The sequence below is a fragment of the Echeneis naucrates genome, chromosome 23 (assembly GCF_900963305.1).
Source record: "Echeneis naucrates chromosome 23, fEcheNa1.1, whole genome shotgun sequence".
Lineage (NCBI taxonomy): Eukaryota > Metazoa > Chordata > Actinopteri > Carangiformes > Echeneidae > Echeneis > Echeneis naucrates.
Window position 1 is genome coordinate 6,924,111 of NC_042533.1, and position 27,964 is coordinate 6,952,074.

General features: G+C 41.4%; 3 protein-coding genes across 9 annotated transcripts; 2 read left to right on the forward strand and 1 right to left on the reverse strand.

Moving 5' to 3' along the window:
• The first annotated feature begins 1,015 nt into the window (after positions 1-1,015).
• On the forward strand, positions 1,016-3,342 carry yeats4 (YEATS domain containing 4). 2 transcript variants are annotated; one of them, XM_029495034.1, is made up of 7 exons: positions 1,070-1,387; positions 1,504-1,623; positions 1,707-1,773; positions 1,995-2,089; positions 2,350-2,439; positions 2,682-2,769; positions 2,885-3,342. In XM_029495034.1, the coding sequence occupies exons 1-7, from the start codon at positions 1,337-1,339 to the stop codon at positions 3,052-3,054; spliced, it is 681 nt and encodes a 226-aa protein (XP_029350894.1). In that variant the 5' UTR covers positions 1,070-1,336; the 3' UTR covers positions 3,055-3,342. The 2 variants fall into 2 exon arrangements, with proteins under 2 accessions (XP_029350895.1, XP_029350894.1); XM_029495035.1 differs by lacking the exons at positions 1,707-1,773; positions 1,995-2,089 and having other exon boundaries at positions 1,016-1,387.
• Positions 3,343-3,877: 535 nt separating this feature from the next.
• napepld (N-acyl phosphatidylethanolamine phospholipase D) lies at positions 3,878-11,469 on the forward strand. 3 transcript variants are annotated; one of them, XM_029495031.1, is made up of 10 exons: positions 3,878-4,029; positions 6,182-6,257; positions 7,033-7,149; positions 7,394-7,534; positions 8,137-8,361; positions 8,477-8,580; positions 8,710-8,875; positions 9,114-9,262; positions 9,596-9,710; positions 10,329-11,469. In XM_029495031.1, the coding sequence occupies exons 1-10, from the start codon at positions 3,959-3,961 to the stop codon at positions 10,458-10,460; spliced, it is 1,296 nt and encodes a 431-aa protein (XP_029350891.1). In that variant the 5' UTR covers positions 3,878-3,958; the 3' UTR covers positions 10,461-11,469. The 3 variants fall into 3 exon arrangements, with proteins under 3 accessions (XP_029350891.1, XP_029350893.1, XP_029350892.1); XM_029495033.1 differs by lacking the exon at positions 3,878-4,029 and adding an exon at positions 4,346-4,624 and having other exon boundaries at positions 6,076-6,257; XM_029495032.1 differs by lacking the exon at positions 3,878-4,029 and adding an exon at positions 4,346-4,624.
• On the reverse strand, positions 11,018-26,188 carry LOC115036718 (proline-rich protein 5-like). 4 transcript variants are annotated; one of them, XM_029495030.1, is made up of 11 exons: positions 25,947-26,188; positions 23,757-23,846; positions 21,744-21,938; positions 20,867-20,947; positions 19,875-19,981; positions 18,462-18,553; positions 18,243-18,383; positions 14,778-14,922; positions 14,392-14,679; positions 14,116-14,229; positions 11,018-13,056 (listed from the first exon to the last, which is right to left on the reverse strand). In XM_029495030.1, the coding sequence occupies exons 2-11, from the start codon at positions 23,780-23,782 to the stop codon at positions 13,046-13,048; spliced, it is 1,200 nt and encodes a 399-aa protein (XP_029350890.1). In that variant the 5' UTR covers positions 23,783-23,846; positions 25,947-26,188; the 3' UTR covers positions 11,018-13,045. The 4 variants fall into 4 exon arrangements, with proteins under 4 accessions (XP_029350890.1, XP_029350889.1, XP_029350888.1 ...); XM_029495029.1 differs by having other exon boundaries at positions 11,029-14,229; positions 21,744-21,926; XM_029495028.1 differs by having other exon boundaries at positions 11,029-14,229; positions 21,744-21,929.
• Between the last annotated feature and the right edge of the window lie 1,776 nt (positions 26,189-27,964).

A 27,964-nucleotide genomic window follows, 5' to 3' on the forward strand; every position in this document is an offset into this window, starting at 1 on the left:
TTTTAAAACCCCACCCATCCCTGGTTTTTCTTGCTTGTGATGACTCGACCTCCTTTGAGGTCTGTGTGTGTGTGCAGATAATTCTCTCCACAGCACTGAAGGTAAGTGTTTGCAGGTCTACATGTCTGTCACTGCAGAAGAAGCAGTCCAACCGAGAGACAATCTGGCCAAGTCTGCTGCAGACCAACACTTTGCCTGATTCAAGATGTTGGAACATGTTTTCCCTCAGTATTCCTGCTGAATGGCCTACAATAAAATACCTTTACATTCACTCATTAAGTAGCCTTAATTGTCACAATTAGACTGCAGTTAGTTTTATTAGCTTAAATAAAAACTGGCCACTTATTTGTAACGAAATTAGCATCTTTATTTTTATTTATTTATATATTTGATTTACAATTAAGCAGCACAGCTGGCACAACTTATTCCAAAGCAGTGCCAAGAGTTAATGATCTATAAAGTGGTCTTAAATTTGCGCTTTGGGTCTTATAGCATACTATTGTAGTAATACATTCTGCTCAGCTCTGAATTGTTTGGATCAATGTAATTATTCAGGGAGCTGTCATGTCCAACCAGTGCCCAGCTCGGTTTTACACATTTCATATAGGGGAAAGGCTTAAAGGCTCCCAAAATGAAGTCTGTCTCAAAAATAAAATGGGGTAAAGTTCAGTCTGGTTTTGTGGCTTTCCTTTTTATATAATACCTCAAATTGGTCATAAATGTGGCCGTCATGTTTGTTAATTAAAAAGTAAATGGTCTTCTGTTGAAGCTGATATTCAGAAGGAGCAGTCTCACCAAACTGCATTCATAAAGGAGTGACAAAACTGATGGAAGAGTCAGAGTAGGGATGATGGCATTTCTTGTCAAACCCAGTTGGTCCTGTGGCTAAAATCGTCTGGACCTAAATAATTCATTAGACACCTGAATGAGCAGAGACGCATCTTCTCATGTACGTTTGGGCAGGTTAACGTTTACAGTCAGTTGAAGAGAAAATACGGTTTTTAATACATATGTCTTATCAAGTGGATATAAATTAGACGAAACTTGCAAATAGAATAAAAAGTAAAGTAAATAGAATATTAGTCCTGAAGAATTAGCTATTTTAAAGATATCATCACCCGGAACCAATAGTCTCCCTCTGACTCCCGTCGGACAGCTAACCCAGAACACGGCGCACTTCCGGTTTCTCTGGCGCTCCGATATGAGGTTGTTGTTCTGAGAAGCGCACTTCTGATGCTCAAATGGCAGCTGTAGTCACTGCGGACACACGTTGTGGTACAAGGGGAGTCTAACAGGCTGTAACCAGGGTTCAACCTCACTCTCGCTTCAGTAGACTATGTTCAAAAAGATGACTGAATTTGGTCCAGATTCTGGGGGGCGAGTGAAGGTAACACGACGGCTCACTACACTTCACCATGTGTTTTGTGTTTTCCATCCTCCACCGTGTCCTGTTTGGTGTAATGACGTGAACACGTCCTTGTGTTTTGTCTCCGTGAACTGCAGGGGGTGACGATTGTGAAGCCGATTGTGTTTGGAAACGTAGCGCGCTACTTTGGGAAGAAGAGAGAGGAGGACGGACACACACATCAGTGGTCTGTCTATGTGAAGCCTTACAGGAATGAGGTTAGACCACTGCGTTGGTCACACGGATAAAAGACACACAAACCCCTGATCTCCCATGTTCATATGTCCGATTGTCCCTGCAGGACATGTCTGCTTATGTGAAGAAGATCCAGTTCAAGCTGCATGAGAGTTACGGTAACCCCCTGAGAGGTGAGGAGACCTGTCATTAGTTTGTGTGTTCACTGAGACAATGCTCCTGATTAGTTCAACAAAAGCAATTAAAAACGACAGGAAACGTAATTAATGGTGTTTCATATGAGCATAATTCATGACTGCACTTGTCCTGTTTTGGAACTTTTGAGAGTTTGTTTTGATTTGGTTGTGACTCAGATTCAACTGTGTGTGTCACTCATCTTTTCTATTCCTGCCAGTGGTGACAAAGCCTCCATATGAGATAACAGAGACGGGCTGGGGCGAGTTTGAGATCATCATTAAGATCTTCTTCATTGATCCCAATGAAAGATCTGTAAGCACCGCCGCTACTAAAACTCATTTCAGCTTCAGTTTTCAGCTCCATACTACATAGTACTATAAGTGTACACAGTGTGTTGATATTCACAGTGCTACTCTGCTACTTAGGAGAGTGTCAGACTGATAATGTTGTGTGATTATCTGCTATGAATCCTAAAGTACATTTCAATATACCTAATGCTCAACATATGGGATGAATTTGTATTTATATTTTACTTCACCTCCTGTTTGAATATTTTTTGGTGTGTGTGTTAGGTGACTTTGTACCATCTGCTGAAGCTGTTCCAGTCAGACTCCAGTGCCATGCCTAAGAAGACAGTTGTCTCTGAATTTTATGATGAAATGGTATTTCCACATTTGATGCTGCATTCATTTCTGTGTGCTTTTACACTGAAAATGTTCTAATGGTAATTTTTTCCTCATTGTAAGCAGTGAATCACATGGCATATTACACACTAGGAACCCTGATTTATCACAATTGCTTGAGAGTTTCATCTGTTGGTAATTTGATGGAATAGATTAAAAAGGTCTTGGAAGTTTCCCTTTAAGTAGAGAACTGCAGATCTACCAAATGTATTTTCTTTCAGATCTTCCAGGATCCTACAGCCATGATGCAACAGCTTCTAACCACATCAAGACAACTCACCCTGGGTGCATATAAGCACGAGACAGAGTGTATGTACAAACAATCATGATATTTCACTCTGACTTCATTGCCTGGATAAATGATAGTTTACTATTTAATGACAGCATTTACATAATTGCTATCATCATTCTCATTTGTCTGTAGTCGGTGAACTGGAGCAGAGGACAAAGGAGAAAATGGAAGCAGCAAAGAAGAGAACCAGCCAGGAGATCGCAGAGCTGAAAGACAAGCTCAAAGCCAGTAGAGAAAACATTAACCACCTGAAGTCGGAGATCAGGAAACTGGAGGAGGACGGAGACCACAAGGAGCACTGAGAAATGGACACACAACACACGGGATTTTGATCATTTGTAGAGCTGCTGACCTGATCTCAAAGAAACAAACATAGTAGATGGAGAACACAATTTTGTGCTCTACCTTGTTGTCACAGTAATGCAAAATAATAGACTTTTATGATTTTTTTTTTTTTTTCAAGTCTCTTGTATTGATTGACGGTGTAACTCTCTTTGGTATTCAATTTGGTTTTCAATTTGAATAGCTCATCTATTGTTTTTTATTGATTCTGGTCATTTTCTATCAGAAGTAAACATGTTTACAGTGTTTGTGTACGTATCTTCTGTTGTGATCTTTTGAGTCCAGATTAGTGTATCTGCTATGGTATTGTAATAGTACTGAAAGCTGGTGTGTAGTAGCACTTTGTCAGGTTTACAGCAAGAGTTTAAACACTTAATGTAAGACAGCGGAGGTCGACCGGCTCAGGCCTGTTTGGGCCACACACTGATAAACTAGATGACCAGCTGGGTACCAAAAGGTTTTAATAACAGGAAGGAGGTTTGATGATCTATAATCTGACTGCATTGTTTAGTTTTATTCTGAAAAAAAAAGGTTAAAAAAAAAATCTATGAAGCCTTCCACAGGTGATCTTTAGCAAATGTTCTGTAGATAAAACACAACACTTGGAGGGCGGGATGTTGAAAGGTTTGTCTACAGGCTCTCACCCTGTCTAACACACTGCATCTTTGAACGGAGTCGACAGGAACTAAATGCGAAGTGCTCAAATTTCCGGGAGTCCCTGAAAGCCTCTAGCAGGAAGTCCAAACAACTTCCTAAATTGTTTTCGCGTCACTGTTGTGTAGTTGTGTGTGTGTGTGTGTGTGTGTGTGTGTGTGTCAGCTGGCTGCTGTCTGCAGAAAACATGTCCAAACACAAAGTCCCGGGATGAACACAGTGTGTAGGTCCGTACGGTGGTCCGTGGCGTGCAGCCGGGCTTTCAGGAGGACCAGCTGCGGGTAAGTTCACACACCGACCGGAGAGTATCCGCCACATGGATCAGAATGGAGTCCGTGCCAGAAGTTTGTATGGAAGTGAATTTAAATGGTGGATCATGATAATTGGACTTTAAAAGTACACGTATCAAGACCAATTCAGGAGAACTTGTATATAATAAGTAAGTAAGGCTTTTTCAGCTGATCTGCGGATTATTTAGTGGCTGTTTGAGTTTTTGGTTATTTTTTAAACCACCTGCAGTCAAACCGGGAGTTTCTCTCTGCGGTCACGTGGGCCGAGGCTTTTTTTTTTTTTTTTTTTTTCTGTGACGTCAGCGGCGCATAGCTGGTACCGACTAAAGCTCCTGCAGTCCGGCTGCAGGATCCGCAGCTCCGGGTCCCTCCTCCTGCCGAACACAGCTCCTGCAGTCCGGCTGCAGGATCCGCAGCTCCGGGTCCCTCCTCCTGCCGAACACAGCTCCTGCAGTCCGGCTGAAATGCGCCGATAACATCTCCCTGCCTGTCGCATTAAAACGGCGTTTGGCGCACACGTAAATGAAGCTAAGACCTCCGAGCGGAGGAAACAGCTGCTGCTCTTCTGTTGCGCTCAAGTTTTCAGGTGAGTCGGCTGGAAAGAGGCGAACTTGAGAGCTGGAACATGGAGGGACGCATTTTAATCCGTTTAGTGCTCTGCTTCCAACCAACGACACATTCAGATCGACCCACTTCCATTTTCATTCTATCGCAGTTGTTCTGGGTGAAACATGTTTGCGCTTCCTTCAGCCTCAGAGTTCAAACAGGCTAATGAGGAAATAGTTAGTTGTTTATCATTTGATGTGGCCTTCAGTGTCACTGGGACAACACTCATCCATGCCATTCTTTACTGTGTGACGCTGATGATGGCTGATTGTCTGTACCTCATTTCCGTCTGTCTGTCTGTGAAGATCTGAGGAAAAACTGTCTGCTACGGTTTAACTCAACTGCAGCCATGAGAGCGCGACTTCAGTCTGTTTGTTGTTCATATGGCCACACCAGGCATGCTGCCTACATGGAGCTTTGTTTTGGTTGTCATCCACAGAGCTCCATTGTTATCTCAGTGTTTGTGGTTGCTAAAGTCCATTCATGTGGCTGAGTGCATCATGTGTGGAGTTCCCCAGACAGGCCAAGTCCACAGGAAGCTTACATTGCTTTTCTGTTTAATGCATAATGCAGACGGTGGCCATCAAGATGAGACGGATACGAGGGCATATTCTCCAAAAGCACAAGCACATGAAGGCGTTACTCATGCCTGGATAGCAGTTAGTGAGGGCGTGTACTGCCCTGTGTGGATAAGAGCAGGATAAGGAAGGGCTGTGATTTGGCATTGGACGGTATATAAGTGTCAGCATCTATAAAGTGCATGTTCGCCTTAAACTAATTATCAGAATCACTCCAGTTTCTTTCAGCTTTTCTCATAGAAAGGTGCATTTCCTGCAGCAACACGCTCAGATCCTGGTTCACAATGAGATGTGAGTTTAACCTCGGCCACCTCTGCTGTGGGACAAGCCTGCAGCTTAGTGGGGAAGTTCGACTCTCGGTTTAATATTGCGCCACCATTTTTGAGATAAACAATGTTTAAGAGCAAAGTATTTACAGCCATTTCAGCTGTTGAACTGAGACTATGACATAACAAAGAGTTGGGCCTATGCATCAGCATGAAGGGTACTTCCTCATCAGTGTTGCCCCGGTGTGTCACACCGATCAGAAACATTTCTCTTCACCCTTCCTGTTGACTGTGTGTTAAGAGATTAAACACAGATGGCACAGAATAGCTGGCCTAGTAAGAGTGAATGCAACGTTTCACCTCTGAATTTAACTCACCACAGGAGCACCGAACTGTCGTACCTGATAGTGGTTTGATTTGAATACAGTGGAGTTAATTCAGCTGCCTGGCCGAATACTGTCTGTCTGTTTTATATGCAAACTATCGTGTTTCAGCTGTCAGTTCTGTTGTAGCATGCAGGTGAACAAAAGGAGCCAAAGTGTGGCTTTTGTGTTAGTGTGAATTTGTGTCACTGTCCCCACCCTCAGCAACTTCTTCTTTCAACAAACTCCGTAAGCCGGGGCTGTTCAGGAAAAGCAGCTTGAGGGCCAACAATCGAGCTCTGAAAGTTTAGTGGCTGTGTGCTGATTCCAGGTGTGGAGGTGTGCCCATGGAGAAGCCATCATCTTCAGGCAGAGCAGCGTTGGAGGAGAGAAAAAGCCTGGTAGAGGTAATGCATTCTGCTTTTCATCTTCTGTTTGACAAACTATAACCTGTTTTAACTTAACAAAATGATCCAAGGAGAGGAGAATTCTCCTTTGTGTGTTTGTAGTGATCCAAATATTGTCACTAAGTTGCTACCCAGAGCTTTTCACGGCAGACACTTTGACTGATCATAGCAGGAACAGCACAGGTGTGACTGAGATAATGTCCCGCAGAATCAGGGACTGTATCTTATCGAATGGCACCTGTGCTTTTCCTGCAACATGTCAAAACGACTGCTGTGATAAGATCTATTTATAGTTCAGGGTTTTGTTTTGTTTTTTTTTTGACTCATGATACTTGTTAAAGGGAACTATATCTCACAAATCTCCTAAAAATTGCTAGTTGCAAAATAAAGGTGTATACAATGTTATGGATGTGGATGTCAGTGTTAGTTATTTTGGTGTGATTGTGTAAAGAAGAGCTGATCTTACTAAACTGTCAAAGCTCGCTCTTCCCTGCTGGAGGCCAGGAGTTCATATTAGTAAAACCGCTGTTGCCTTGTGGGTAATGTAGGCACAAGATTTAAAGCTGTAGGATATATATTTTTTTTTTTTACTTGCTTCATTCATTTGTTGCTGAGGCTGCTAATTTACAAATTCTGCTAAATCGTTTTTTGCTTTTTTGTTTTTGTTTTTTTTTTCTGAATAATTACAAAGTACATTTTATCAGCCCTAGCTAAGATGTTAGCACACAACATGATGGCTGTCTGTTTGGTTAATAGTGGTATTTCTGTACTTCAGCTCCAGGATGAAGGGATCAGAGGCGCTGAAGGTGGAGAAGTGGATCATCAGTTCCAGAGGAGGAGCAGCTCCTCCCACTCTTCCCGCAAGAGCTTCCGCCTGGACTATCGATTGGAGGTAAAACGTCAAATCTCATCATCCTTTGGTCACTTTGAACCGGTTCCTCTTCCTTCCACCATCACCTCATTTCACCGCTAACCTCCCTATTTCCTCACACTCCTCCCCTCATCAACATGTTAGTCCTACCTTCTACTGCTACTGCAGTTTTGTGTTTCACTCCTATCTGTTTTTTGAAATAACTTTAAGACGTGCTCTACTTTGCTGAATCTGCGGTTGGAATCACTGTTCATTTTGTTTACAGGAGGACGTGACAAAGTCCTGTAAAGACAAACATGGCCGCTGGATGAACCCCTGGCCCACATGGCGGTTCCCTTCTTACTCAATGCTGCTCAGGTTCTTCCTGTTGGATAAAAATCACAGCAATGTACCAACTAGTAAAGAGGTGCGTGAAAGTCAGGCTCATACACGTTCAGGAAACTGATACTGATATTTAAAACTTTAAGACTGAGCAAAGTGAAATACAGAGCTTTTCTCTTTAACACATATAAGACGTGGCGTTTATTATCCTTGCAGTGATTAGTTGTAGGAGCTCATTTTTCTCACTTCTGTATGTAGAAATGTTGTTGACTCTCAGGACTCGCACCGTATTTATAGCAACTATTTGAAACTTTGCTGAGCTCAGTGGGGGCTTAACAGTTTTCAAAGGTGGCTTTCACACAGCAACAGAGAACTGGTTAACCCCTTATTTCCATGGTTTGTTTTGTTGTTGGATAAAACCTAGGAAAACAGGCACACTGATGAACTTCCACAGAGGTCATTGGTTTAATCTGCAATGATGGCGATGTTGTCACTACTGTGTAGACACATTAGACTAAAGTTAGTGTATTTCTGTAAACTCGACAAAAGCTGTGCTTTGAGCGCAGGGACTCTCTTTAGGTGGCAGATTATTAACAAACAGAATGAAACACAGTTCCTCGTAGTAAAAATGGGATTGTTTTATTTGATACTGTGGTTTTCTGTTGCCGGTCCATCTTTTTCCTCCAGGCCCTGGACAGTGAGCTTCCAGTGATGGAACCGTACTTTGTCCAGAGCCCAGACCCCTCTGACTCTGCTCCAGGTCTGAGAGTCACCTGGCTTGGTCATGCCACAGTTCTGGTTGAAATGGACGGACTGAATATTCTGACAGACCCAGTCTTCAGCCAGAGGGCCTCGCCTTTCCAGTTCATGGGTCCCAAACGGTACAGAGGGCCTCCCTGCACTGTGGACCAGGTTCAGTGATCTGTTTTTAGTTTCCCTTTATTTCATACATTCCCTTTGATCAGGCGGTAACGGAACAAAATTAGCTTGATGACTGGACTGCATCTGTTTGCTCTCCTGCCAACAGCTGCCCAGGATCGACGCTGTTGTCATCAGTCATTCTCATTATGACCATCTTGATGCTGGATCTGTGGCCAGCCTTAACAGACGTTTCGGAGGGGAGCTACGCTGGTGCGTGTGATGAATCAATGGCCACTGCTTTGATTCAGAGCTACATGTGTTTAGCTCTCAGCCACTGTGTCTAATGGTACATATCTGTTCTTAGCCTTTATATGAAGTAAGGCGGTGTGTGTTTTGCAGGTTTGTGCCTCTGGGCCTGATGGACTGGTTGGCTAAAACGGGCTGTGAGAACGTGATGGAGCTGGACTGGTGGGAGGAGAACTGTGTCCCAGGCCATGATGACGTGACTTTTGTCTGTACGCCATCTCAGCATTGGAGCAAACGCACAGCTTTGGATGACAACAAGGTAATAATTGATTGGGTTCTAGGAAATATATGAATTTCCAGCTTAAAAAAAAAAAGTGTTTATATATAAACTAAATCTCATTTGTCTGAGACGGTTTTCAAGTTGTTGATGCTTTAAATATTTTCAGTGCATTTTTTCCACCAATTACCTTTTGTAGATCTTTAATCAAGCAGAGCAAATCACTTTTAAATGCTTCTGTTTATTCAAAATAAAATAAAAACATGTGCCTTTCTTTCAGACTCTGTGGGGCAGCTGGTCTATTCTGGGTCCAGACCATAGATTCTTCTTTGCTGGCGATACCGGCTACTGCTCTTCCTTCCAGGAGATTGGACGGCGCTTTGGACCCTTTGACCTTGCTGCCATCCCCATCGGAGCGTACCTGCCCAGGTCTGCCACACTGCACACACTCAGTGCCCACTTTATTAGAAACACTTTGGTACAATTAAATGCAATGCAACCTAACTGTTCTCATGAACACTGAACATGAAAGATAAAGTCAAATGAATGGTTGAGCTGGTTTATTTGATTAGAATAGATGGCACATGAGGAACAAATAAAATGGCCTTTGGGGTCTTTTTTATGACATATGAACACTTTCTAAAATTAAACAAATGAATGTTAAAAAAACAGTTTGACTGTATGATGGCATTCATAAAAACCACTAACAGATGCTGCAACAGTGACACACGTAAGAATATTCGAGTGTTCGTTGTTTTGCAGGGACGTGATGCAGGGGCAGCATGTAGATCCAGAGGAGGCTGTTCAGATTCACCAGGACATTCAGGCCAAGCAGTCTGTGGCCATTCACTGGGGGACTTTTGCTCTCGCCAATGAGGTAAGAGTATACAGCCAAAGTCCAGAAACAGACAGTCCGGCTGTCCGTCTCTAGTAGCAGATTTATAGTTGCCAGACGCTGCACGTGAACCACCGTTACACTTTGGTTTTCCTACAGATAGAGCTAATGGCATCTAGTGTTATTTCAGTTAACATGCCAGTCCTGGACGTTACTCAACATGTTGAACTCTTCCTCTAACACAAAACAATTAAACCAAGTAAATTCATTACTCCATTAAACTTTATGTTGAAAGTGTTCAACATGTTTCGTTGACACTTTGAAGGCTGCAGTTACTGAATTGTGTTGCCTTAAATCAACAAATGTTCTACCATCTCACAGACTACCTGGTGCAAAGTGACCACAGTTCAGTCAACTTGTATCTACAGCTTCAAACAAAACCTGAACTTTAGTTGGTCAGGGGGGGTCATGGGGTAAGAACCTGCTGACAGTCTATTGTGTCCTGGTAACAACTTAGCAGCGTTAAGCTCTGAGAGTATTCTTGCTGTGCTCATGGTTCAATGCAGCGTCTGGCTCACAGCCATATCTGGAAAGCTAGAGATCAGCTAACAGAAAAAGAGGAATAAAAATGAACCTGTCTCTGGTCTCTCCCTCCTCCAGTTCTACCTGGAGCCCCCAGTTCGTCTCAGAGAGGCCCTGGAACAGAAAGGACTGAAACCAGAATCCTTCTTCACGCTGCATCACGGGGAGTCTCGGCTCATCGGCTCACAGCCAGGAGACGTGTTTGCCTGAGGCTGCGCGCTGCAGCGTGTTGTGAGGAGAACTTACTGTACATCTGTGTCCGTAACAAAGTACACAACATCTTAAACATAGTGGTTCAGGTCTGAAATGTTAAAATGTTAAATACTGTTTACATGCATACAAGTGTTTCCACTTCTGTCACATAGTCTTTTGGGAGCAATGACACAGAGTAAAGATTAAAAAAAATAATAAAAAATTTGTTACATTTTCACAATTTTTAAAATTCTTTAAAGAAAAGATTAGCTCTGTTAAGTCAGTGTGGTAGGTGGTGTGAAGGGGTTACATTGGTGTTTAAAACTGAGGAGAAAAGCTCCTGTTTTTCAAAATCCCAAAGAAGTACCAATTGTAAATAATCATTTTGAATGTGAAGCACAAGTGAACCAGTTGACTTTAACATCTGACAGAGTGAAGGAGTTCAGCTGCAGTGAGTTACTCACATGGCCTGGTGCTTGAACCAAGTTACTACAATAGCTTGTACCGCTGTCATTCAGCCTTACAGTGTTGGGAACACTGTGTGCATAAACAAACTGCAGGCAGTGTGATACATCCTCGTGTTCACACACCTGAAATATCCAGGAGGAAACAAGCAAAGTTAGTCGTGATTTTTTTTTTTTTTTTTTCCCCCAAGGAGTAAAGGTAGTTAATGCCAAAATACAATGCTTTGTAGTGACGTTGAGCTGGGTTCAACGTGCACAGCATATGTTGTACATTGTTCCTGTGCCAGACATTTGCTTTTGAAAACCACGTCGTCTCTGCTCATCATGTGATCATCTGCACCTCTAACAACCTTAGTTGATAGATGTGTCGATCGAAAGAGCACCAGTAATCTTTTTAGTTCAGTGATATTACAATTTTGGATGTTTTATTCTGTAATGCTACATCTTTACAGCCAGAATGTAAAAAGTTATTTTAATAATCTGGTTATGATTACATGGTCAGCGAGACTAACTGTGGTTCGCATGGAGTTTCCCATTAAATACACCCAGCATTTAAAATGTGACATGCTGTTCTGTCGTCCATACAATGTAGAGCAAGACTAACCAACAGGAACATACAGCAGAAAAACCTTTTAGTATACTTTCATTATTTCCACTAGTGTTTAAAGTAACACTATTTTACAGCATCTGACTACACCTGAAAATTTTAAATGGTTAAAAATGGGGACAGCAGCATTTTAAGTCAAGTTGACAGCATTTAAATACATTTTCATTTTAAAAATGAGCAGCAGTATTTAAACCGTTGGACCAACAGAAGTAGCAGAATACCTGCCTTACATACTTTGGGTGAGCTGATGTTTTAGTGTACGTACTGTAGTGACTGAAGGCTCCGTCCTTACTCTGGGAAGATAATGTCAGAGGCTAAAGCTGCTTAAAGAAAACAAGGAACTGCAAAAAGTTAAGGCATGAGATAAAAACATTTTGAATTAATGTGTAACATTTGTTTTAAAGTGCTGAACTACAGTATGAGGTGATTCTTGTCCATCTATCAGTAGTGGACACGTCACTCTACAGAGATAGAAAATGGCGCTGTGAATGTGATTTACTGGCTCTGGTGTAATTAAGGCCAGCCAAGTAAGAAATCTATCTGCCCTAGCTGTTTTTTCCAAATGCAGCAGTCTTCATTTGTGTAGTAGTTCAATTTGGCACAACTAAAAGAACAGGTTACTGTATTCCTTCATTTTTGTCACAACAGATTATTCCAAATATATCTGCAGCTCTTTCTCCTCCTTTTACATTTGACCTTTTTCTCTCCAACTTCTGCCACATGAGTACACAGCATCTGCACACTTTTCACAGCGCTCAGAACAACACAAGGTGGCAGTGTCTGAACAGTTTTCTCTTTTTGCACTTCAAAACGATAGTCTGAGAATATTGGTTTATATCAAGTTGCCAATTTTCTCACAAAGTTGTGATCAAGAGCAGGAAACAGCACAACTCATGTCTCTATGCAATTAAACATCTAAATTTTACTGTGATGCTGCTGATGAAAGCTAATGTCTTCAAGATCCAGTTTTTGCTGGAAGCTTATTTCTATTCTCAGAACAAAATGCCAGATTAGATTATTGGGTAAACAACATTTATCTCATTGAATAGAGGTATTAAGTTGGGTCCATCAATTCAGGGCAGAGTGCACTTCAGATGGCTTTAATGGCTGCATTTATGCAGACAGGAAATGTTTGTGGTCTGGATGTATTTTTCTTCCCAGAGAAAACGGTTGTTTGTCCCAGTTGGATAACAGAGTTTTCACATGCATCTGTCTGCTATTTCAACTGTGTACTGATAGAAAGAGAAGAGCTGAGGTAAGGCCAAGGTGCGTTTTAGTCTGTGAAAATACCATCTCATCTGAAAATACCTTACAAAATCCACTGCTATTAAAATTACCAAAAAAATAATATTCCCTGGGATAGCAGGTGCTTTCCAACAAGTTCAAAGTCCACAATATCTACTTGATTGAGGAGACACTGACTGACTGACCTGCCCACTCACACTATCCACTGACGCACAGGCAAGTTTCAGAGGTGAGGTAGATTTGGCCAGAGGGTGAAGGAAGAAGTCCAAAGTTTGAAAACAGTGGCATTACACCAGAACTATAATCAGAAAGAGCATGAATATTATCTTCATAGCAAGCTGCAAACACCCAGTTCATCATCATTTCAAGGTTTTCATTGTTTAGTTTTTTTTTTTTTTTTTAATCTACCATGGAAGTCCAACATTCAGGACAAAGCACCGCCTGTCCTGCAGGATACATTTCCCTTTCTATCACTATAACTTTCTGCATCTAATGAATAAAGGCTTTGGATTAAGAGCAGAAATAGAGAAAACAGCAGGTTTAAGAAGTGCAAAATCAAATATTTAATGTTATTATAATCAATTAATGTAAACAATGATATATGTAATAATGCCAACTGCAAAGTTTGTCTTATATTTTAAAATGATAAAAATTCAAATTTGATAGTCCAAGCTATGCAATAGCCATGGTCCTGAAGATATGATTAAATTAATAATAAAACATTTTTCAGCACACTGTGCCTGATATTACCACTGGCTTTTGTTTTTTTTCCCACAAGTTTTTGTTAAGAGAAAACTGGGAAAAATAACATCCATGAGGGAAAACTTATGAAACACCCATTTCTATATCACAACAGCTTGGACACCAAGTGATTGCTGGTTCCAATAGAGGTCAGTGCTGATGTTTCCAACTGGGATAAAATGCCTCAAAAAGATAAATATTGACTACAATATTGACTTGTCATCATGAGTATAGACTTATTTTTAGGCAAAAAGATGGCTTTCGATTAAAAAATGATTCAGTTTGAAAGGATGATAGGCGATAAAATCCATCATAGGCATAGGAATGTATTGGCTCTGCGTTAGAGTGTCTCCTTCAATAAAAGTGTCTGTCTGCATGTGTCACACTACGCTCTGCCTGCTGTCTCTGCTCTGTGGTGAACCTCCAGAACAACGGCGGGACAAATCCAGGAAGATGCCTTCCTGGTCTGGCTCTGAGTCCAAAGACTCCAGGACATGGTCCATCATGGCCTCTGGACTAGAAACCGGACTAGGACCAAAGCTTGTGTCCTGAGCGAGCACTCTTGAGGGAGAGGGGCAGTTCCACACCAACATTCCTGTGCAATGTGTGTCCTCACCTGGGGAAGGCTCGGGCCGGATCCCTAGGGAGTGATGCTGTGGCTGCAGAGGGTGGGGGCCCACAGGACTGTTAGTAACTCTGGGCTGGAGGTCCTGGCTGGAGGTCACAGTGTCTGAACCACAGACAGTAACGGACAGTACAACAATCATTACATGATTGTTTATATGACAACATGATAAAAAGCCTTTTGTTCAGTTTCTGTGGTAAATATGGATGCATTAGGAATTAACTGAATTAAATACAAAACACCATCTGAAACATTTTTGTTTTCTACCTGAAAGTGCAGCAAATTCTGTGGAAGCAGTGGAGTGGTTGGTGAGGCTGGAGGTGCTGGTGTTACTGGTGGATGAATCGGCCACAGAGCTGCTCTCCTCCACACAGGAAGTCATCTCAGAGACCGAGTGTCTTCTGATACCTGCACCACCTCCGACGGAGGAGTCCACATCATATTCCACCACGGGGGTCAGCATGGGCACATTGTAGCTTTTAGACCGTACCACTGGATTTTTGGCGACGTGGGAGTTGCCTGATTTGGAGGGCCAGGAGCGCTGCAGACGCTTCTCTAAACACAGTGAAAAAGAATTGGATTACTTTACAAACGAAAACAGGCCATTGAACACAAAGTACAAGAGAGCATATAAATATTTCACACACACAAACCTAACAGGCAGGAGGAGCAGTGCTGATTGGAGGATCCATCACGAGAGTATAAGCCATGAGTCCCGAGGTAGGGAGAGACCACCTTCTGGATGAGAGACTCCAGACGCAGGTAGTCATCCGATACACCTTTAGATTCATGGACACCCTGCAAAACGCACACACACACACACACACACACACACACACAGTTGTGTTGTCCAGTAATTGCTGCTTGTTGGTGGAAATGGAAACTTTAAAAGCCCCGAAAAAAATTACAGGAAAAACAGAAAAATCCACCATGACTTTACTGTGTGAAAATCAGCCTCAAATGGTCTCAATCACTCAGATGTTTGCTTAATGTTAGTATTGCTTTAGGCAAAATGGCAGCTGCCAATAGGAAACACTTATAACAAATTAAGGGTGTAAACTGTGTAATAAAACCCATTGTGCTATTTCTTTCTTTTTTATCTTTGTCATTGTTTATCTTTCCAGTGTTAACTTACTGCATTCGAGGCCACAGCATCAGAGCATTGTGATTAACTGAAAATGATGCACATCTTTAGATTAAACAGAGCTTTGTTTCCTATGTGGTAACAGTGGTAAATGTTTACAGGGAACTAAATGAGCCTCAGAGAGCACAGTCTGCTAACTTGAAGCTAATAAGTTCCCCCTTAAATCTGGTTTGTGGCTACGCTTCTAAAGCATTAGGTCTCAGAACAGGCCTTAAATCTGCTGTCCCATCAGTCAGATCAGCTAAAAAGTCTCAGTCAGCAGACACTATGGAACATTAGCATTATCTTCTTTATCTATTGGATGAAAATGAATGTTTAAACATGTAATACTCGCTTTTTTACTTGCTGCTCACAATTAATTCTGAGCAAAATTATCTCAGCTGCGTCTCTAGTTGCTAACTCTTTGTTCCTCTGCTTTGGTGCTGGGAATTTTTTTATGCTGTGGCTTTTTAACTTTTTCTTTGAAAAGAGCTGCTCCATCTGGAAACAACATTGGTGAGAGTAGTGAGACAAAACAGTAACGTTAACAGTCAAAAAGACAAAACAACAAGGCACCAGGTTTTGTACAGTGAAGGGAAAAAGTGGAGCCTTTATCGTATTTTTTTCTTATTCTTTACCAAGGACACCACTCGTGTTATAACCTAATTTGAGTCTCCACATACTGTCACTGTGCGGCGTGAATGTGAAAACATTGATGGGAGCAGCTTTAAGGACACAGTTGAGGTATACATTTCAGAACCAATCAAAACAGAGCTAGTGACAGCTGTATCAGCTGATCATAGTAGAATCACAACCACTTTCCTAAATAGAATAAAGGATGCCTTTTTCCTTGCGCTTGTAATTTTGGATCTATCATGCGTCCCCACTGCGTATCTGATGTTAGCGGATTTTTTGTTTTCAAGTAGATCACTTGCAGATTTCCCCCTTAATCAAGATGTTGCTGCTGAACTCGGCACTTTCTTGAATACCAGACAAGGACTTTGGAGCTTGAAGGAAGAGATGTTTCTGTGTAGTTAAAGCCACCAACTCCAGATGCCATATTTCCAATTCAGGTGACCTCATGCTTCAGAAATAAAACACTTGTAGGAGTTTAATTTACACATTGAGGACTGTGATATGTCCATGAATAACAAAGCAGAGATCAATCAAGTTTCAAAGCTCTGAATCATTGAGCCCATGTATCAAAACCACAGCACTGACACAAACCACATAAATAGAACAGACTTCGGTGAATTGGCGTCATAGCATCTTAACAGAATGAAAGGGAAATTACTAACAGATGAAACAAGAAGTAACAAACGGCCAAAATCCACTGCTGAATTTAAGTTTTTTTCTCAGCTGCACTGCTTTCCTGTCTGCTTTGGTATCCTTGACTCAAACTTGTCTTCTCTTTCTGTTTACCTTATAACAAAAGGAATAGGTAAATTTACTCTGCAGTCTATATTTGTTTTCCATTTATGCCTTCCCCCCCCCTCCTTTTTTTTTTTAAACTCTGAGTCTGAGCAGCAGATTGGTCCACACACAAACAGTTCACATACCCAGACACACTTGAAAGAACCACTTAATTCACTCATTTACCCACATCTTTCCTCTGAACAACAAATGACTAACTTTAAAGCAATATACAATGTTTGGAAGATCAGCGTTGAGGTTAAATGTTAGCTGTTAGCTCCTGAACAACTACAAATTAAGAAAGTCTTTCTATTATCTGATTGAGAAGTGGAGTCAAAGATTATTAGGGTTGTTAAGATGTTCACTTTTCATCACTGTTAAAAACCTACTGAGAGGGAATGGAGTTCTGTAAAAACTTAAGGGTTAACCCTTTTTTCCCCCCTCTCAATCATGCAGATGATTACTGTGCTGTTATGCCATCTGAGAGGTTCACTGAAGTTATTTTATCCTATGCCTGGGAAAAAATAAAAATCAGCTTGTAAAACACCCATAAATTACCTAAAGGTACATTCCTCACCTTTATTTGATCTTGTTTTATATCGACCTTGAAATGTCTTGAAATGCACAGCAGACTCCGCCATGCCTCTTCTTTAAACCTGAATATTTGCACTTCATCCTCATCAGCAATTCAAACTAAGGATGCTGCGGTTACTCATGCTCTTTTCATACACTTTTTCTTCTTTGCTCAGAAGCTCAAAGTAGATTTTCTGTCATTTTCTGAGAAGTGGAGCACAGACTACTTTGATGTAGTGGTTACAAACCTTGTCATACTAGCGGTACAGCTGCATGTTGTGCAATTTTAATTCTTTTTACAGGAGGGTAAAATTGCACATTATTAACCTCTAAATAGGAAAAGAACCATGAATGTGTCCTTCAGCAGTGGATTTTCAGCATTTTGAGAAACAAGCAGTGACTTTGTTCGCCTGAAAACACAGAAGCCAGGCAACACCACAGTTAAATCATAAATAAACAACTATTCCTGTTCCCATAGGAAATGAAGGTAATGGACAATTTGCTGTGTGCTGCTATGAGTCACTACACAGTAAATAAGTAACTAAACCAAATAAAAGTAGATCAGCTTCCATGTATGATTATGTGAAATTGTCCACAAGAGCCAAATGAATTACTTAACAGACCAGACTCAATTCTATATACAAATGTTGAATATACTTTGACGATTGACCTGCTGCTGTTCGTCTGAGGAAAGTGTAAACATGGGTAATTCAGGCAGAAAACATTGACACAAACACTCCCGCAGACACACACGCACATACACACAGCCACAAGGTCCTGAGGGTACTGAGTGGCCCTGGGAACACTGCTCTGTTCACACTGAGATTACTTCCTGTGAGATCCTTGGGCAGAAAAACAACCTCTTTCCCCATCTGTTGTCATTTATCTTCTTCCTTTACCCAGCATCAGTCATAGATGTGTTTTCCTGTGTGTGTGTGTGTGTGTGTGTGTGTGTGTGTGTGTGTGTGTGTGTGTGTGTGTGTGTGTGTGTGTGTGTGTGTGAGAGTACCTGTAGTATTAGCAGCATCTGTATGATGGAAGGAGGAACTCTGGCTCGGGGTCGAGAGAGAGCCTCGTCCAGTTTCAGGTTCAGGGTGATGATGTTCCTGAAGTGGAGCAGAGCCAGCTGACGTACTGAAGGCTCCTTTCCCTGAAAACACACATGTTAACCAAACACAGTTGTCTAATGGGAATATCAATGTGTGATTTTGTAAATGGCCTTGTGTACCTGTACAGGATAGAAGATGGCCTGCAGCATGGACAGAACATCACAGAAGAAAAAATCCCACGTGTCAGCCAGAGTGTCCAACAACTTTTGACCTATTTGGCACAGTTATGAATTAGAAAAGAAAATTATGTGAAATTAAAGAAAAAAAGGGAATAAATAACTTCCAGCATAGAATATGAATTTAAGTCTAATTGTGGATGTTGTTGTAGCTTGTAAAATAAAACTTCACCCCGTGTGTATGGCATCTTGACTTTTGTTCCTTAGAAACGCTTTTCATGATTTTTCTGTGCAGGGTAAACTTGAAGTGGGTGATTTTAGTAAAGATGACTTAAGAAGCATTTTGAGTGCATTAGCCTGGTGTCTCAGTCAGTCACTTTGTGTGATACTCAAAGGTAATGAAACTGGAGTTTTAGTATGGCGTGTTAGTATTGGGTATGCAGTGCAACAAAATAAATGGTTTGTGTAATCCTTCATTATTTGACCGAGCAGACTTAGTTCACTTAGTGTGAATGTCACCTTAGGCACAGAAATGGGGGCTACATTCTCAAAAAAGACAAGGAGTACACAGATTATCCTGGTCCTGAGAGGGAGACCAGATAGCTATGAAGTTTATCTTTTAGTGCTGGCAGGCTAAACCCAACTTAAGCCACACAGGACGAGTGAGCCAGAACAAAGGGTAAATGAGACACTGTGGTTTCTCTTATCTTAAGTTTCTCACTGATTTAATGTTGTGCAACCGATGTGAAGCATCCCTTCCTGTGTCAACAGTATTACTTCATGGTAGTGCAATGACACAGTTTTACAGGTGCTTCAATTGAAGGTTAAAAAAAAAAAAAAAGAAATCATGCCGTGTGTGTGCACTGCAGAAAAACACGTCGGAAAGACTGATGGTGGTGAGATAAAGTCCCATCTGCTCTCACACGCCAAACTAATAGTTCAATGGGTAACTTTTTCATCCGTAATTTTTGTCAATTATTATTTTTCCCTGCTAGATATGCGTTACATAAAGCTAAAACCTCTTGTCCCTCATTTGCTCTGAAATAAATCACTGGTACTGGGAGGACTTGGCATTAAAGGTGGAAAAAGCATCAGTTAAGAAAAATCTAAAATTCTTTCTTCAACCCTTTTACCATTTGTTACACAGAGCAGTCTACAACTAACTCCTTTCAGATGTGTTTTAAGCTCTTTCCATAATATACAGAATCTTCGTTGCAATAAATATGTATTTATACCATTCTGAACAAAAGAAGAGGAGCTTTGATAATCAGATGTTTTCAGATCTACAAGCTCATAAATACATGTAATCTCTAAATCAGCTCAGATGTTAAGTTGGATCTCAGGGGTCAGTTTTCTCTTCTTGATCTTTTCTTTCAGTTACATGTTTGAACTTGGTTTTCGTATGTTAATGCACACCTTCGTAGAAGCGGATCTTGTCTCTCAGTATGACCATGCCTTTAGTGAGCAGCTGATTCTGAAGGTACTCAGTGAAGAAGGAGCCAAGTTCTGTCTTCAGCAGCTGCCTGCAAGATAGTGCAGATGACATATATACATAATCTGGCAAATACCCAAACACACAGACACAAACCATCAGACACACATAAAGGCTGAATGTGAATAATCAGATGGTGTGCAAATGCTGCAGTGTTTAAACGAGCAGATTCAGGAAATGAGAAAAGCTGAAAAACAAGGCTACAGAATCACCTTCACATTTTGACAACAGGATTTTATACCGAAACATGTAGCACACACAGAGCAGAGTTAGTGCTATCAGATGAGGGGAGATGTTGACTTTTAATCTGTATGGCACACAAAACATCACCAGGCAAACAGAGCATGTTTTGAGATGTGAAAATATAACTTTTTTCCATTTTAGGGTGATTTTTTTTTCCTTCTGATTTAATTTTAGGTACAATCAGTTTGACCACACTGCAGTACCATGTTGTGTACTGTATATAGTGTATTATATTTACAGTACAACACTGGGGGTTTGACCGTCCTGTGTGAACTGCCCTCAGCTTCACTGTGTCTAAACACCAAACACACAGCAGTGACCTCTCCGTAAACCTCAACCTGTCATTTCTGAGTCAGTTCACTGTAGACTGTAGACAGCCAGTCAAGAAGAGTAAAGGGTTAAAAAAAAAAGAAAAAAACACGCGGCATGGTGCTGAGAATTATGCCACGACAATAATTGTTAGAGTCTGTGAATGTTTGAGTAAAGACTAAATTTAGCATGCTGAAGCTGTCACTGTGCATCTATAAAGGAGAGTGTTTGTGCCTGCAGGAAATCTGCAGCTAAACTAAAGAAAGATGAGAAACAAAACAATTGAGTCCTATAATACAAACCAGCTCAAGCTAAAATTTCAGTTGGTGTGTGTTATAGAAAGAAAAACAGACAGGGAGCTGACCTGACACCTTCATTCAGAGTGTAGAGTTCATTTTCTCCCAGATCCTTCCTCTGGAAAACAGATATCACTGCGTTGTGGATGCTGCAGATGAAGACAGAGGGAAATATTCAGTATAGAAACTAATTACTAATGCTGCTATGGTTGAATTATAACAAAAATGCTTTTAATTCTTTCTGAGACAAGCTTCAACAATAGGAGTGCAGAGGTTTGTTCACAAGTTTCCTGCTATTACCTGTTGCTGCAATTTAAAAAAAAAGTACCTTTTTTTGTTTGTTTGTTTTTTTCTTAGACCTTTTTTAAACAACAGGTTCTAACACAGTAGTCTGTGAAAGAAAAAGACAGGACTGTAGAATATAAAAGATCAGAGGGGACTTGTCTCATTGTAGGTTTTACTCCAGCTTCATGCAACTACCCAGAAAAGTGAGTGAGAGCTCTGCCTTTCTGATTGTAAAACCATAAAAAAATAACCAGAAGAGAGAGAGAGAGAGAGGAACCACAAAGAAAAGAATCTATGAGGCAGAATGAGATAAAAAAGAGTATTGAGAAGTGGATGGAGGTAAAGAGAGATGCTGATGGACCCTGAGGGGAGCGGGACAAAGAGTTGATGCTTATGTGCATGCATGTGTGTAAAATAAGGTTCCTATTCATAGCACAAAAAATGGCAGCTTTATTCTGGTGAGGTTTATTCCAAGATGACATTGTGAGTGAACAAAGAATAAACACACACACACACACACACACACACACGTGTGAGTAAAAATAAGCATGAGCGCCTGACTGGGGACAAAAATGCACAACACTTTTTCACATTCACAAAGTAAACCAGCATGGCTCACTTTAAAGACTGTGTGAATGTCAGTCTCTCTCTGACACCAACCTGTTCCAAGTGGCGTTGGCCCCTGCCCTCCTCTGCTGGGTCCCTTTGTCCTTGCTGCCCTCTTCGGTCAGTCCCCCAGCTTTTCCTCCCTTCTCCCCTCCTCCACTTGATGGGGTTTTGGCCTGTGAGAGGTCAGTCAGACTGGAGGATGAGCCACTGCCCAACCTCAGTTTGCTGTGGAGACTCCTCGAAATCCAAGAGGAAGAAAAAGGGAAACGATAATAAGCAGATAAAAAAAGTGTGCAATCTGTGTTAGGGCTGCATGACACTGATGTGGAGATGGAGCTGGGTTCATTGACACAATTCCTTTTTTTTTTTTTTTTTTTAAACATCAAGCTGAAATTCTGTAGTCTTTAATCTTTAAGTTTTAATCATAAAAATTCATTCCGAACTCTGAAACTTTGACACTTTTACTATTCTTTGATATCTTAAAGAACAACTGATCAATTAACTAAAAACAAACCACAGCTGAAATTAAATTATATTCTGTGGCAGCCATAGTGAAAGGATGTGTGTTTTCAGTGAATATATGCAGGCAAACATTAATACACACTAGTAAACTGTTTCATCTCCAGTGTCGCTGCAGTCTGACACATGAAAATTAATTCGCAATCATTCATTAGTTAAACCTGAAAACACACACACACGCTTTCACATAACGTACTTACTCTATTAACTGAAAAGGTACCACATATCCCCACTCCATGAGTATGTGTGTCACACTGATGTGAACAGAGAGCTGGATGAAGGTCTAAGCTTTTCTCATGCTCCTTTTCTCTTTCTTCCACTGTTGAATTCCTCCACCCTCTTGTCCCCTTCTCTCCTTCTCCTCTACCTCTTTTTCTTTTTCCCTTTGCCACTCTGTGCCAGCGGGAGCCATGTGACCCTGTGAGCTCCTGTGCCAGGCGAACAAAGGCACCCTTTGAGGTTCAAGAGCTACCACATGGGAAGGGAAGGATTTAAAGGTGACACAGATTACACTTCCTTCTTCTCTGTCTGCCTTAGTCCCAAGAGAAATAATAGCTGAATGCAAACTGTTCAATATTTCTTTAGTTATCCTACCGATCCTGTCTAGTTTCACTGACATCTGCTGTGGAATTATTTGGTTTTCTTCTTGATTGTCACTATATTTAACTATCCATATCCAGTAAAGACCGTTCATGTAGGAGGAATAACCTGAAGTTAACAGAATGTGGACAAAAAGCAATGAGGGGCAAAAGAAGTGGAAGGAGAGAGAGAGTGTTGGGAAGAGAAAAAATAAAAGAACGAATGGAAAAATCAGTGGCACGTAAGAGAATATGGCAGGCAGAGGAGAGGTAGTGTGTGTGTGCGTCTGTGTTGTAGGTCTGTCTGTCAACCTGGATCTTAGTTCAACTCCACATAAATAGGTCAGTGTGAGAAACAAGAGCCCTGGGCTCAGTCACACATGCACAGACAAACACAGGCACAGACACACACACACTGCTAACGTCAGTGAATGTTTCAAAATTCTCCAAGCAAAGAAGGTGCAGTGTTTGTGCAGCGCACCTTTGTGCTACTGAATGCACTGACATTTCAGTGAAAAGTTTCTTCCTGAAGAATGAATGATGGAGCACATAAACATACACAGTCAGAACATGCAGGAACTCAAAGTAAATGTTGAGTTGCAGAATGTGTCCCACAGCTGATGGGAAAAGAGAAAGTTATTTATTTCTGCACTTGAATTAATTAATGGATGTGGACATAACCTAGGAGTTAGATTCTCTTTATTTTTTTTAATCTCTGAAACAAAAAGAAGAGTTGAGAGAGAAAAGGCTGCAGTCTAATTACTAAACAAAGGAGGATACGGGGAATGTTTGCATGAGTAAAAGAATGAATGAGGTCATTCAGGAATGTGTGTGTGTGTGTGTGTGTGTGTGTATATCAGGAGCAGGACAAAGAGAGAAAAAGGGAAAAGAAAAAGTACTGGAGGTGCAGTGAAACTACAGCATCAATAAGACCTGCTAGTCTCGCTGCATTTGTGTGAGTTCTTACCTCCTGAATGAGCCTTCTCGTTCCATGTTAGCCTTGACAGACACCTGGGACCTAGTAACCGCCCAGTAATTGCAACCAACCAAGAGGCATCTGAAAAAAAAAAAAAAACAAAAAAAACAAATGACCAAAAAAAAAAAAAAAACCACTTGTTGGGAGTGCTCTTGTCATCACAGCTCATAATTTCAGTGATGGACACAGAGTTTTGCCTCTGAACCCAAAGCTAATCAAACATAATAATTTAATAAAACCCATGTCAACAGGCCTTTATCGCTGAAGATCTTTTGACATGTCACTTTAAGAAACACAGTGCGAGTTTAATCAAATGATTGACAGCTGGGTTGGTTTTACCTGCATCAGGGTCATGGCTTATTAAGCACAGCTGTCATTGATGTTGTCATTGACGAGTGCAACTTTCACACTAATATCTCTGTCCAAATATCTTCCGTGGAAAAAGATTTGTTCTTTGCATATTTATAAAAAAAAAAAAAAATCATTAAAAAAATCAAACCACAGTTAATCCACTTTGAGTGACTTGGATAAAATTAATAAATTTGCCTTTAAAGACAGTCAAGTAGTTTACATCATATTCAATGTTGTATGTAATATGAAATGTTGGTATGGCCAATAGTCCGTAAGTGTTGCTGTCAAATGTATGTTGTTTTTTTTTTTAAGACACATGCAGCCGCATCAGTAGAGACAGACAGACAGACAGACAGGTGTCTACTTACCGTCTGGCTGACAAGACAGCATTATAATCAAATTACAGTAAAGTGGTCAAGAAAGAAATTTGATCCTGCTATGAACTCAAATGCCCCTACTCACTCATTCCCTCATGTGCTGACACACACACACACACACACACACACACACACACACAATGACACATACTGTATGGGGAAGGTTTGTTGTACAAGGTCATTCAGGGGAAAGCTAATGCTTCCTCATGATATCTCCACAGAAAAAAATTTTTCTGGTTGTTTTTCTTGCTCCACGGCCAAGAAACAATGCATGAAGGTATCATCAGAACCCACAAAACACAATCAGGGCAATCATGGTGTGTTTAGATTAAAATGGTGATGCATGTTCGGCTGCTTGGGCCATAATGACTCTCAAGAGGTTCAAGCTTTACTTCCTGGAAACTGTATTTTACTATGCAATATAAACCAGGGTTAAATGTGCTCTGGCAGCCATTGTAGTCTGTCCTCTCTATTAAGTTCCATTTCTTTTGACATAGTTTTCATTCGATTACTATTTGAAGCAGTGAGCGTGACACAACTGTGTTTCTGACATTAACTTTCTGGATCTGACAGCAGTGAAATAACTAAAGTCCTACATGCAGCAAGCTGCTGTAGAGAGGAAAAAGAAAACGCACATGCCAATACGAGACAAGGCCAGCACCACCTTTAATCACAAGACTGAAAGGTTTGTGGATGGTGAAAAGTGACTGGTGTGTCCGATTCACTACCGCTCTGTTAAATCACATTTGACCCCACTGAGGGAAATATATCTGGACTGAATGACACCAAGGTCTAATCCAGGTGTCTCTTTCTTGAATCTTGGTGTTAATATGATGAACTGAGACCAGAAAGTGATTCTAATTCAGGCTTTAACAGATTTTCATGAGCAGCGAGCTCCCACTCATTTAAAAAGCTGACTTCACCACCTCCCACCGCTCTCAGCAGAGCGTTTACATTGTAAGTAGATATCAGGGAGTCCACTGGTTAAAATTAACCCCCATGATCTGGTTCATGTGGAGTACACACACACACACACACACACACACACACACACACACACACACACACACACACTCTCTCTCTCTCTCTCTCTCTGCAGACTGGCAGCAGGATGGTGAAATTACCACCCTGCACCAGACTAATGCTAAAGTTGTATCTTGCTGTAGGTTTGTCTGCTTCATCAGCCACAAATAAACAAAAAACCACAACACACAAGTTGGACATTCTGCTGTACAAAGCAAACACACACACACACACACACACACACACACACACACAGCAGAGTCTGTCCATCTGAGCTGACTCCACATCAGAAATAATACAGTTAGCTGGATTTCACCGATTCCTGTTATTTTGGATCGAGCTGTTGTCTTAGATGAAGTTGCGGCTTTGTTGTGGAGCACTGAAGCCGGTTTGGTCCTGAAGTTTGCTCCGGTTGTCACCGTTTACTCACCTCTTCACAGGTCCTCCTCTCGGTGAGTCCTCCGAGCTTCCAGCCGAAGAACGGACCGTGTCTCGGCGAGGACCGGAGGACGGACGGACGGACGGACTGACGGGCTGTTCGGCGGGCGCGTGAAGTCCGCGCGAAGTCCGCGCACGTTCTCCGGAGAAGAGCCGCCGAGCTGTCCGCGAGCATCAGAGAGCGCGCGAGAGAAGGAAGTGTGTGTGAGACAGGCTGATGGGTGGGAGAGTGGTTTGTGGTTTCAGTGTGTGTGTGTGTGTGTTTGTGCGTGACATCCCAGCTGTGCGAAATGACACACTGCTACTGACGTTTACGGACAGACAGCACGTACACAATAATCCTCATCCATCTTCACACACACACACACACACACACACACACACACACACACACAGGTGGATGAACCAACACGTACTCTGGTTTTGAGGCTAGCTCTGTTAGCACTGACCAGCTAACTAAAGTCACACCACTAAAGTGCTCAAACTCTTCTTCGGTTTGGGGATCAATAATATCAGCTCAGATTTCACTTCACATGAACTTCAATGGCCTGTCACTGTCAGGACTTCATTAACTATCCAAAGCATTTTATACCTGATGTCACAACATGAAAATAAATCAGCTAATTAGAAAATGCCTGTTTTCATGAGGGAAGCCATTCTGCAGGCGGTCCACCAATCACCAAACTGTCTGAGGTTCATCCTCTGGTTCTCATCAATCTGAGCATCAAAATGATGCAATGATTGTTCAGATATTTCAGTTTGGATCAAAGGGGCCTCCTCCTGAACGCTGCAGTGCACGTGAGATGCAGCTTTGTGCGCAGGTTGAAAATATTGAGAGTCTTTGTTGTTTGCAGATTGGACTGGCATCATGTTTAATTCATGGAGAAAAAATACACAGCCAGACCACTACAGCAGCAGCAGCAGCCGTCTGGAAACACAGCTTTCACCGGCAGCAGAGAGGGCCACTCAGCAGCTACACAGGCGTGTGTGTGTGTGTGTGTGTGTGTGTGTCAAAGCCACCTTGCATTTACAAGTTATTAGCTCTGTCTGGGCCCATTAGCTGCACACAGTGTCTAAAGTACAGATCACTACATTAACAACACGGCTCACACAGACTACACTCTGCCTGCAGAGACCACATGCATGCAGCTCAACTGATAGTACACTTCCCTTCCTCTGCCACACACAGACAGAGAAACCTTCAGCTCTCAATATCTCCAGCTCCTCCCTCTGTAATAAGGAACAGGTTCATAACAGCTAATTCTACATGTCAAGGCCAGATTGTATCTTCGCAGGACTATAAAACACACACACCCAGGAGCACCTGGAAAAACACAGCTCACCCAGAGTTCACTAATCACTGAATATTATATAAACAGTGTTACCACAGTCACCCACGTATACACAATCTTTGTTTATACATTTTCACACGCACAAATATAACAACACAAACGCTAGTAAAGTGGATTCTAATGGCACCACATTTAATTCAGCTCCTGTAGTAAAATTAAAACTTAGCGTGATGTTCTCTCATCTTTTGACCTACTTACAGCTTCTGCAATGTGTTTGTATTGTGTGCATCTGTATATACTGGTGCGCGTTTTAATACCAGGACATACAGGCTGACCCAACGTTGTTGCTCTTACAGAACAGTTTTCATAAGCTTAGACTAATATGTTTTATTGAACTTTATTTTACTCAACACTATCTCACATTTAAAATAGAGATTAGTTGAAAGTTATCAACTAATATTTATAATTATTTAATTTGGTTCCAATACACTCCTGAATAAACATGAATGGTCCGAAAAGTTTATTCTGTGCTTCCGAAATATGGAGATTTATTTTTGCAGTATCTTGGCAACAAAAATGCTGTTTCTCTTTCATGGCCTCTTTCTGATACACTTTACGGCTGTGCACTTTTACTGCAAGGAAGCCGTAGGTTCAAAAACCACAGCACACACCGTCAGAGCACAGCGCACAGCGTAACACAAACTGCCTTTTACTTATT